Genomic DNA, 12729 nt, shown 5'->3' with positions numbered 1-12729 from the left:
AAGGAGCTGGAGGGAGTGTCTTGGATGAGGGAAATCTGAAGTCCTTGCTTAGACTGCTGCCCCCTACCACGCTCCCCCCTGACCCAACCTCGGATAAGCGGAAGAAAATGGATAGACATTATCTAAATCATTGGGAAATACAGTACCTCATATCAAATATCAAATACACTTGTTTTTAATGAGTGAACAATGAACCTGAGCTTGTACACTTACATTTAAACATGAGGCCTGACCCCATGCTCTGTGAAAAATGCGGTATTCTAAGTGAATTTGGATGCAGGTTTGGGACCTGTCACCTACATTTCTCCACACTCCCCCATAGCTGAGCTCATTATGCTATTGCTCCGGCCTGGGCTCACCTCCATTTACATAGCATTACTGGAGCATCTCCCCTGCACCTCCGCGTTCCTCCACTGTGCAGGGTCCCATCTGCTGTGTTCACAATAACACGCATCATTTCTCGTTGCGCCTCAGGGCTTTAGCATTAGCTGGCACTAGCGCTGGATCCTGTTTAATGGAAGGGGGGTGCTAACAGCAGCTCTACAAATCAAACCACATGAGATGGAATTTATTTCCCAATCAGCGTGGAAGAGGAGCGCACCTGCTGTGGGCCGCTCCCCCACCTCTGTGTTTATACGACCCTGTGCCTGCAGTTTGGAGATCAACATTTTATGCATGTTTATGGGACAGGTAAAGACAAATTGAAGCCAGGTTTGATAGGAGGTTGTGTTAGTATCATTATAAAAACATTACTACTGTGCTCTGGTATGGGATGTAAATGAATGAAGGATGTTTCTTCAGTAACACACAGGAAAACATGGATCAAAGCTCACATTTTTAAATTAAGTAGTTTTTGTAGTTGTATTTAACCAAATATTTGAAATATTCAACTATACTACAGTAGAATGACTATGGGATTATCCTCCAATGGCTTGGAATAATTTTAAAGATGCACTGGCATGAACAATGTTAGACCGGTGCATGTGTCATCCTCCTGTAGTAATAACTGTCACATAATATGAATCATCTCCAGTATAATACACTCAAGTCACTTCACCTGCTGTTTGTCCATATCATATGCTGAATTGAACATAATAATAGTCAACAATAGCCACTTATTGTGCACATTGTAATTCTTGCACAGTGTTATGTTTAAAATTATTTTGTAATATTTATTTATCTCGATTTTTGAGTTCCTATTTCTCTTGTGGTTCTTAAACTATGCATTGTAAAGCTGAAATTTTCCTACTGTGGGACAAATAAAGATTCTCTTATCTTAAAGATGATTGATTACATTAGATTAGACCTCATTATTTTTGCACGGCACAGACTTTTAAGAATAAAATGCTTAGAAATGTGTATTTGTCTATTCTGTTATAGTGCATCATTATACAGTGCATCATTTCTTTTGGATGTACACAATGCATGAATAAGTTGTGTCTATTGTCTTTAGAGTGAGAGCATCCAGTAGACAGAGCCCGGAGCAGACAAAGGAGCCAGTGCAGGAATGTATGTCTTTGTTGTGGAGGTTGATTAATGAAGGGCCCTGCAGACCACAGCTGGAGCCCCCGGCATAACCACACTGTCCCCCTCCAATGTGTGTGTGTGTGTGTGTGTGTGTGTGTGTGACTAAAATCTCCATACAGTCACTTGATGTGGACTATTTGCCTTGTGGGGCTCTAAAATCATGTCCCCATAAAGTAAATTCTTTAATATTAGCTCATTTTACTTGCAAGACATCAAGCTGTAGGGAATCATGAAATAATAATGGGCGCTTATTCACGTGCTTCTTTATTGGTATAATTTTTTATGGTGCAAAACTATATATCAATATTACATAAATATTGAGGTTTACAATGTAATTTTAAGAAATGGTTACGGTGCATAGAGCTAAAATAGAGAAAATTCAGACCACAGGATATGTGATTATGAAAAGGTGTTTAGGTCTTAGCCTTATCGCCTTCCATTTGACAGCCCATGTGATGTTTTGAGGCTTTTGATCATGTAAATTATTAAAACGAGGACTGCATAATGTCAGTAAAGGTAAAGATTTTCCACCAGGTTTTTGCTGTTTCAGCCTTTCTGCTATCATCCATGCATACATGAATATACTGCACATATACTGCTCATATACAAACTTCTGCATGAATGACTATTTAATGCGAGTAAGTCACTTCCAATTATCTAAATCTGTCACTGGTCACCATAGTAACATTCTTGTGTAGTAATTTGTCAAGTCAAAATTCTGGTCGGTGTCCCATTGCGTTCTGATGCTTGGGGGGGTGGGACCCTGATAGACCAAGGTATAGCCCAAGGAGAGTGCACCCTTGGGACTGTCCTCCAGTGTGCTATAAACCATAACGCCCTCATAAGAGTCACATTCCTCATTTCCACACAGCTCTCACCATATCTCATCTGCCATGGTCGCTCCTCCGAGACCTATATACCACAAACCGGGCCGGCGTGCCAAAGCTGCACACTCAGCATAGAAACCAGAGGAGGGCGGCTAGTTTTAAGACAAAAGATTCATTACACACCCTACAGCGGTTACTATTGACGTCCTTAATCATTTATACAATATTGGGTCATGTGAGGAGCAGAGGTGAGGAGCTGGTGGTCCTTTCTGTCACTGAGGTGATGCCATATTCATGAAGAAAAGGGAAAGTGGCTGTTGGAAAGACCTGAGGTTAGCATCCTTCCTTTAGAAGGTGGGGGTCTATACATGCTCGAACCAGGACATTGTGGAATGAGGTCAAAGCAGCAAAATACTGCACTATAATATAGTTTTGCTTTGTTTTTTTGTTTTTATTGCTGGTCAGGCATTTAAAAGCTTGGTCCATTTGGATGAAAGTACTATTCCACATATACACAATGTATTCAACTAATTTGTTTGGTCACAAACTGTAGGAGCTTATAGCAGTACTTTTGGTCTGGGTGCACACTCTACACCCTGCTAAGACATCAGGTAAATTAGTTATATATTTAGTCCTGAGTGTCATGCTTGTTCACAGAAAGAACTTATTAAATATCCAAAACACAATTTTTCATTAGCACTGAGCAAGTGGTTTTGAACCAGTGGACACGTTCAGCACTTCTTGTCTCTAAAGCTGTTAACAGCTCTGACCTGCATGAAGTTCTTATGGATCAAAGAATAGTGTGTGGTTAACTCACATAAAGCCAGAATGTGGACGACACAGTCCAATGTAATAATTTGTTTTTAAAGACTCACACTTCAATTTTATGACATTATCCTTTCAAACATACTGGCAATATAGCCTGGCTAGCCTACTTCATTCCCAACTCCCTTGGGGCAAGACCCCTAACAAACCATACTACTAAATTCACACAGGTTTGGTGAAACTTGCCAATATAAGGACCCAGCAACAATACTTACTGAATCAGTTTGACTTTGTTTATCTCAATTTTTATAGCCTAATTGTGGAGATAAATTATGCCCTATTGCTGCCCATATGGCTCACGTTACACCGCTACTTTGCCACTGGCCTACACTGTATCATTCATCAAACACCATAGGGCACCAGCCAACACATGTGGTCATTTGTGTCTCGTGACTCGTCGTGCGCAGCCAAAAGCCTAATCTGTGACGATACAGTCCACTCTCTGTACTGTCAACTCTACAGAGAACATGCAGGCAGTGTCTGAATACAAATGAGCTGACACATATACGGTCGGCGGCGGCACGCTCCCCCTTCCTCTCCCACTGTCCCGCACGCACGCACCGCGCACGTTCGCCCTCGCGCACACATGTTCCCGCTCTCCAGTGTCCGCGTGCTACAGAGCTGCATTGGAAGTGGAGGCTCGCGCTGCACACGAGCTTCATTTATCCGGCACGAGGAAGAAGCTCATTAACCGCGGGAACATTTGGGTCTGCTTCAGTCTCCCCTCCGTCTGCGCGGGCAAACACCTGACCAGGACGGAGCGAGGAAGAGGACGGAGGGACGAGACTGAAAGAAGGACGACTTGTAAATCAAAGACCTTCAAATCTGCATCATGGGGAACGAATAGGCTCCACGCAGCCTCGTTATAGCGACAAGGTGTCCAAGGTAAGACAAGAGGAGAGAGGCCAGTTGTCCTGTAGCGTCTTGGAGCACATTCGCGGTGTCACCTGGGCTGTGCTGTGGGGGGAGTGTCTCCTTCTGCCCGGTGGTATTCCCCCAAACCGTGCCCTAACCACCTGCCCCGAGGAAATCTAACTACGGCCTCACTAAGAATGCTCATGTGGGACCTGGAGAAGGCTACACGCGTTTGTCCATTTTTCAGAGGAACGTAAATAGGACGATTATGGAAAAAGCGATGTATGTGTCGCGGTAGTAAGAGAATTTGTCTGTGAAAAAAGCATGAGTCAGCACGAGTGTTACTGTGCAAATTTAAGGGTGAAAATTCTATTGGTGCAGTCAGTGGGTGGACAGGGGCAGGTGTCATAGAAAGTACCCTATAGCCCACCTCCTCTTGAGTGCTTATAGGCAGCCAAAAAAAATCTAAAAACCCCTATGAATGAGCATTTTACAATTCAATCTTTCACAGTTATCTTGTAGCTACTATATTATGGTGTGATGTCTAATTATTCCAAGTGAGATCATTTCAGGGTTCTTCAGCCTCTGTCAGACAATAGCCTTGGCTAGTGGTGGCAAAATCATAACAAAGAGTGGTCACTACAATTGCACAGATCTGAGTGATGCTCCAGTCACAGAAGAGAAGAGGTGAGTGGCTTAGTAGGAGGATCAACACAACCAGAGTAAGTGTATCCTAATGAATAAATTATACAGGAAGAGAACATGGTGATTTGTTGAGGGTATTAAGTTGATTTCACCAATTTGAGGATGCCATGTTAAAGTTTAGCCTATTTAATGCTGTGTTTTAACTTCAAATACGTGCACACACAAACTTACAGTAAAACCATTGTATTACAACATGGTAATATGTTTGATCTACATTGTAAGCTTCAATTAACCCTTGTGTTTGCATGTCAGGCCTGCCTTCCTGTATGCTCCTGTATGCCCCGGGGCAGACTGCAGCGGGACATATGGCAGTGTGTATGCATCTCTGCTCTATCACCGACTTTACCACCATTTTGTATTCTCGCCACTCTTAATTTGCCTCTTTTAGGACTGCCCACTTGTTCGACTCATAAGTGGATTCTGCCTCTGTTGACATATCCGTGGATTGTTGGTGATTGATAACCGCATTATGAGATTTGGTTGCCTTTCACTGCAGCCTCTAATCAGATCAGAGCCAGATGGGCTGTCTTTTCTTGCCCTTTATTGAATATTGTCACACAATGAACCTGTGTGCTTCCATATGGGACTAAGAAGGAAAGTGCTACTGGACTCCACAGTCAGTGCAGTTGACAAACAGCAGACATTTTGAGCTTGTGATGTGAAAATCTCATATGAGGGAGTAGCTTGCCTTGTATCAGTTTATGATTCTCTTGGTCTGAAGGCACAAAGTAATAAGCTATAACTAAGGCTCTTCTTGTTATTAAGTCCTGTGGAATTATAACATAATCAATTCTTGGGTTGAAGGATAAGGGGTAATAAAGTACATCATTTGTTTATTTCCTACAGATGGTTGAAGAGCTGTGGTTTTAATGACAATATAAATGCTACTTGATTTAACTTGTTGGCGTCTTTTCATGCTGCTAGTTTTTTAAGATGATAACTTTGGTTTCCTCTTTAATACAAAACAAACTAAGAAAACACTAATTTTATATATATATATGTATATGTATATATATATATGTATATATATATATATACACACAAATGAAAGTATATTGTTATTTTAATTCCTCTATTCTATTGGGAAATAACATCAGCATATAGATCAGCTTCTGAAAACAAAACAAAAAAATGCTCTTTTTTATTCAGCCCTTTTTTTAAATTAATCCTTTCTTACTAAAATCTTTGCTGATCATTAATGATAAAGTGTGGGACACCTCAGAGACACCTGGACTGCTGTAGAGAATAAGTGTCTAGTATTCCCCTCAGTCCAGTGTCCCACTTATCACCTGTTAATCCTCACAGGATATTTCCGCCTCATTTTGTTCTGTTGCTTTCCCTAAGGTTTCATCTTGAGATAAGCTAACACAACTTCTCGCTCTGATGGCCCTAAAGTGAGCTAGAGCCTCTTATGGGCAGTGTGCGGCAGTATCTTTCTTTTAAGTTGTCTTGTGTTACCGGTCAGACCCTTCTTTGGGACAGGAGCTCTGAGTTGGAGTGACTTACGCGTCTTGGTTGGCACATTGCTTTGTTCTTTGGGCTGCTGGGAGCTTGCTTCATGCCTTATTCATCCTCAGGCCTATTCTCTATAGACAGAGTGAGATAAAAGCTCAAGGGAGGTCAACTTCACCTCTCATTAAGTTCTTTGAAACAAGAAATCCCTTTCTCCGCACTCCTCAGCTCACTGGTTTTATTGAATGTACAGTTTAATGCAGATGAGTCTGAGCATACGTCTGTGGGTTCTGTGTCACAGTATCACATACTTACTTTGCAATCAAAACAAGCTGTCTGTAATATTCATGAACTTTCTACCATGTTAAAACATTGCTACCTCATCAGATACATGCCTGAAGAGGTTTTAGATGTTATCCATGCATGTTTTAGTAATTTCATAGGAATTTAACAATAACCAAAATATTGTGATATTGTATCGTCAAATTTCTCACAATAATATCGTGGACTATCACATCATATCGAATTACAAGTCTCTTTGCTTAAATTAAAAGCTATGATTCAGTGATAGCTAAAAAAAAGACAGAGGGAACTACATAGACCATGATCCTTTGCTCTATTTCATTGTAGACTACAAGAAGAAATAATCATCCTAAGCACTTTTAAGTCTTAGTTTTTTGGATTAAGTCTTGTCAAGGCTATCATTATTGTTATTGTGTGATTGGATTTTGTTTGAAATTTGTATTAGAGTTTTCCCACGATATAAATATCGTACAGTGAGGGTCATGCCATGACGATATCATATCGAGAGACTTGAATATCGTTACACCCCTATAATTTAGTGATCTCTCCCAGGCAAATCCTCCTTACTGTTAGCTGTAAGATTTGTTGCAATGCTCAGCCCACAAGCCTGTATCAACCATGTTTAAGGAACAACTTGACAAACCTGATGCGATGTGCTGAAGTTTCCTTAGCTGGATGCATGCCGATTGTGTTGCGATAGCTCTCTGAAGGGGGAGTGACTTAGTGCAGAGAGCAAAAGTAATGGAGACTCAGAGCATCAAAAACAACAGTGAAACTTTGCAAACATGTTAATATGTTGTTTTCTGGCAAATATAGTATAATATCATTTTCAATACAATAAAATGAAACCTGGTGATCTAAATATATTATGTGTTAGCAATTAATACCTCATAAAAGTTAAATACAGCCTTTTAAATGTTCTATGAATGTAAGATGATATTTTCTTCTTGTAGGAGACCAGCTGGACAGAGGAACCTCGCAGACCAAAGGAATCACAAGATGGCTGCCGAGGAGAAGCCTGGTGTGAAGAGTAGCAGCTCCATTGTGCCCTGCTTCCTCTTTGTGGAGGTAAGAAACACAAAACTCTCTCCATTTACGACTGAACCAAGGGCCAAACTCTTGCGTAATTGCAGACTAATTTGTGTGTTTACAAAGAGGCATTAGAAGTGGCACAGATAATGGCGGAGGTTTGCGAGCGCTGTTGTGATAATGAGTACGCACACAGAGAGGTCAAAGACTGTGTCAGTGCTCCCATGTTTGCTTCATACATTCATCAACTCAGAGCAAATGTGTTAATGTCAGCTGCTCTTTTTAAAGGGTCAAACTGTGAAAAGGTGAGTACATGACAACAGTGTGGATTTCATGTCTTCACACACATTATTTTAAAGTTTAAACAGTCTGTAATTGCTTGAACCTCTTTCCATCCAGGCAACTTAGATCCCAATTGAAACATACGTCAGTGATGTAGTGAAGACAGGGACTGATGGAGGACTGACAGAAAACTCTTTAAGGGGACACTTTAGTTGAGGTGAAGGTAAGGAGATGGAGAGGCTGATGGATGATGCAGGATTGTCCAACAGCAACGGACAGGTGACAAGAGGTACAAACAAAGTGGTTCGAAGTTGGAGTTTCTTCTCATTTGTGCAGTGGCATGTTTTGTTTTTTGTTTTTTTTGCCTTATCCTCTTTAGATGTTATTCATTATTGGTAAGTAGTACAGAACAAGAGGTACTGGTTGCAAGCTGGTGCTCTTTCGGCACATCAGAAAATGCCATCTGTTCACATAACTGATATGTTGTGATATTACAAGATATCACAGTTTACACAGTTTCAGTTCAATTAGTATTTTATTTTCTGTTTTTATCTAAACATTGAGAGAACCAAAATGATCTGCTGACTCACCTCTGTTGAAAAGCAGTTGAAAAGGCGCAGTGTGGATGTGGTTTGTAGCTGCTTTGATAATTTCCCTTTCACCTGTTTCTACTCTGCCTCTGACGGGGACATTTCTCTACAATTGTATATTTTGTCACTTGTCGTCACTGCTTCTGTTGCTGTTTTAAGTTGACACACTATCCATGCTCATAGCCTGATGTAGTTTTCACTCCTCTTGCATTTTCACCTCCAGTTGTAAATATTTCAAACTTAAATGTAGCGTTTGGGAACACTCAGCCAACACGCTGACAGCCCAGCTCTGTGTCATACTGTCCCCGGCACCAGCGGGCTTGTGCCTGTGGCTTTTGCTGTAGATGATCTGTGCCATATTGAGCACATTTGTGCAACTCTATGATTCATGGAGGTAAGGTGTGCAGATCACATTTGTGGGAAAAGAAGGTCACTTGTAAAACTTGGTGTTTGTGTTTAGACCCTAGTGGCTAGGGTCAGCACACGAATCAGAGATCAGAAGGAAAAGGCCGTCTGGACCACATAAGTAAGTGAGCGACGTGTTTAAAAGCTGCTAAGGTCGCGTCACTCTCTCTAATCCAATTAAGCCAGCAGACACCCTCGCTAACTCCTGCTAAGCCGTGTATTCAGACCACTCTTCAGTCCCACTTCAGACAGTTAAACTTTTAGAGAGACAGGAAAATCACTTTGGCATTGTGGAGTTTAATGCGTATGACAACATTAATTAAGACAAATCAAATTTCCATATGTGAAATGTAATTGTTAACCTAAGCCTGATGTTACTCAACATTACATTTGTTTACATTTGATGATGTTGATCTTTAATGTATTGTCAACTTGCTGTTTTATAACACATCAGACATCATTTCTGATACCAAAATCTGCTGCACACTAGTGTGATCTGTAGCTACCATTGGAAGTGCTGACAACCTCACAGCTCTTTGTTGTCTTCACATTTACGGTGAGGTTGGCTCCCATTGGGCACCGCAATTTACTAGCGCAGAAGTGAGCAGACTTGCTTTTTTTATTAAGTCATTTTAGATGATTATTGTGATTTTAAAATGTTTATCCATGAGTGTCATAACTACATAACATATAGCACAATAGGTCTTCTTTAACATTTAAACACTTTCTGTATACCTACTTAAGTATTTTCTTAACTTATTCTGCATTTTTTGTAAGTCTAGGTACACTTTGCACTACTGCCTGATGACTTGAGACCCTTAAAACCTTGCACAACAACTACTGATATGTTCATTACATTCTTCCCCATTGGCTCGTGTGAATGTCTTTCACCAGAGGGTTTCTCTTGTAATGCTGCTGTCCCTGTTTTCCTGTGTGGACCTGCCTCAAACCCTGTTTAAATGCTCCCCATTAAACCACTCCGCCATCTGCCTCCCACACATCACCCACAGCTCTGGGGTCCCCAGCTACTCCCTCGTCTATAGCTCTCCTCTGCACAGACGCTGCACTCCCACTTGTTTCTTCTACAATGGAAAGGAAAAAATAGGCCAGCACAGATACTACAGAACCTGTGCTTTGTTCACAGTGATGACAGCAAAGAAAGCAGATAATGAGCTGTCATCATTAAAATCCACTGCAGTGCAGGTCAATCACCAATCAATATTAACTCATATGAAGTATTGATCAGGAGCCTACACGAATGAGCTTCTTTGATGTACTGGGGGTATATTAGATACAGTGTTGCTTAAGACAATGTCTTTTGTTTGATTAGTTGATCAAACTGGGATTACTGGCTCAGCATCTGAACGAGCTGTGGGTTGGTTTCCCACCCTATATATGTGGGTTACAACTTTCTCCCACTTTGAGTGTTCAGAAACGATGGATTAGTTATGTTGTTCTTCTTCCACTGTCTTTTTAATTTTGTATATTTTTGCTAATGCATAACTATTCTGTCCTGTGTATTAGACCTCACCTCCATCACATCCTCATCAACAGCCCTTGCTAAAGCCTTTAAGCCTTTTTTTTAAAATGTTTTTTTTAATGGTCTCTGTCCCCTTTTTGCTGTGAGATTTGATAGCAGACACTTGCAGGTTTTGGACCTACATTTGGATACTGTGACATCCTGACTCATGATGATGGAGTTTGTGGCCAGAGCCCTGAGTCAGACCGTTAAATTGTTTTGAAGCAGTTGATGTGCTGCTGTTGCTAAGCAGATTTTTCTCTTAACATTCTCTCTTCTCTAGCTCTGATCCTCCATTTTACATATGCATTTTCATGCAGTGTGCCTCTCTCTGATGTACTTCTTATAAGTGCTTAATTACCCTGAGGAGGCAGGTTCACACTCGAGCTTGGCGATAGGGTGTGGCTAAAAACGTGATGCTCCTATTTTTGAGCAAGTCATGTGTCAACAGAATCAACACTGAGCAGAAAAGGTGAAAATGACATTCTGGCATCTGGGGTGTGAAGACAGTGTGAACTACGTACAAGACACAAGCTCGCAGTTACAGGCTTCTCTGGTCCTTTGTAAATTCTACGACAAAATGTACCACAAGAGCAGAATGCTACCCATGCACATTTAAGATCTGTGTATCAAAGTGCTCCAAGCTGCATATCATGAACTGACAGTGCTAACCACTAAGCTTCTTCTCAGCCACAAACAAGATTACATTATTGACTGTGAGGGCCTGTAGTAAGTACTGTCAACCCTGCAGTGGGGAAGAGGTGCATTGAATTTCTGAATCTTGATGCACATTGTGGGATGCTTTTTGTAAAGAAGTTGCCAAGATTGAACCAAAAGTCTCCACACCACCCTCACCCTTACTGACTAAAACCTGAAACCTGTCATGAAGGAGAGCAGAGAGAGAGAGAGAGGGAAGCAGAGACATTCTTTTATATCAGTATGCATGGATTTGTAAAGAGAAATAATTGCCTATTTAAATACATTTAGCTTACAGGTTTTTCCTGGATGGAATATTCCTTTGTTTAATCATACTTAATTACTTTAGTGACACACTATTATTAACCCTTGTAAAGATTTAGACATTTAAAAGTAGTAGTTCACATTTCTATGAGGCTGTACATCTGTGCGCTGCTTGGTACGCAAGTGCTGTTCGTTCAGTCTAAGGCACTCTGTGATGTTATGACTTTGACAGATTTGTGCGTTATCAACAGAGGTGTGTAAACATTTTGAAATACTGATATATTGTATTGTTTAATGTGATGATACAGTATCAGTATCGTGGGCTGCTGTATCGATATATCACAAAGAGTATTTTGTATTATATTTTATGAAATTATTTTGTTACAGTGCTACGGTTTTGTTGTTTGTTTAGAGGAAGGAAACTCATTTATGCGACACGTTTAACATTTTCACTGTTCTGATGATTAAAAAGTTTGTTTTTCATATTCACTTTGCACAAGAAGTGATTTAACAAAGACTTTTAGTGTCACTGACATGATTTAGACTTAATTTTTTATTGACCATATCAAATCAATTTAAAATATATCGTATTGAAATGAAAGTGCACTGGATCGAGGTATGTATCGTATTGGCAACTTCTTAACCCTCACACTCTCCTCTCTCTATTTTTTCCTTCCCGCTCTCTTGGGACGGGTCAATCAGACCCAAAAATATATTTTCTAATAAATTCTCGCCATGCAAGAAAATAAATGTTTGGGTCTGATTGACCCGCCCCAAGAGAATTAGAAGGAAAAAAAAAAGTTCTTTGGGTCAATGTGACCCCGAGGAGAGCGTGAGGTTAATGACATCCAGCTCCAGTTATCAATGATATTCTACTGAACTTTCTCTGTGGCATAACATGCCAAGTGCACATGACAGCAACTGTTATTCATGTGTGATCTAATAATTTTGTGATTATGCTTCACATAAATGTAATAAACAGGTTCAATCCTAGATCACTGTTCATATATTAAAGTTCATTTGTGTCATTTCAGTCTCAGTCAGTCAGGAAACATGAAGCTGAGTTGAAGAAACAGGCAAATCAAAACCACGGGACTCTTGCTCAGTGTGTGTGATGGAGAGCTGTTCTACTTGTACATTTGTTTATTTGTGATCCACACCAAGGCCCTGGCCCACACCTCATCAGCCGTTACCATGGAAACCAATCAGTGCGCCTCATTCTCCTGCCTCCTTTCATCCCGCCTGCCCTCATCACGAGTCACAGCCTCCTCGGTGAGAGCCACCCTGGCGGCCATCTTGTTCTGTTGTCTCTTCTATCTCTTCCCATTTTCACTCTGTCATTCCCCATTTATCTCGCTAAATGAACGACCCACCCACACAAACACAGACTCTCTCATCTCTCAGGGCTATTCAGTCGCATAGGCCTACACTGTTTAGGTCACAGTTTAGA

At 40.8% G+C, this 12729-nt stretch overlaps 1 protein-coding gene across 2 annotated transcripts in view; it reads left to right on the top strand.

The window, feature by feature from the left end:
- Window positions 1-12729, top strand: part of plppr2a (phospholipid phosphatase related 2a) — a 72269-nt gene that overhangs the window by 35643 nt on the left and 23897 nt on the right. The window contains exons 1-2 of one of the 2 annotated variants that reach the window (XM_055152909.1): window positions 4003-4064; window positions 7448-7562. In XM_055152909.1, the coding sequence (XP_055008884.1) occupies window positions 7494-7562 (69 nt within the window). In that variant the 5' untranslated portion in view covers window positions 4003-4064; window positions 7448-7493. Of the gene's footprint in view, window positions 1-4002; window positions 4065-7447; window positions 7563-12729 lie in introns of those variants that run through there. The other variant, XM_055152908.1, reaches the window with a different exon arrangement.

Source organism: Boleophthalmus pectinirostris, unplaced genomic scaffold (assembly GCF_026225935.1).
Source record: "Boleophthalmus pectinirostris isolate CB_2022bp ecotype Guang Dong unplaced genomic scaffold, ASM2622593v1 HiC_scaffold_17, whole genome shotgun sequence".
Lineage (NCBI taxonomy): Eukaryota > Metazoa > Chordata > Actinopteri > Gobiiformes > Gobiidae > Boleophthalmus > Boleophthalmus pectinirostris.
Note: the sequence above shows the minus strand (reverse complement) of the source record. Positions and strands in the feature narration are given on the sequence as shown.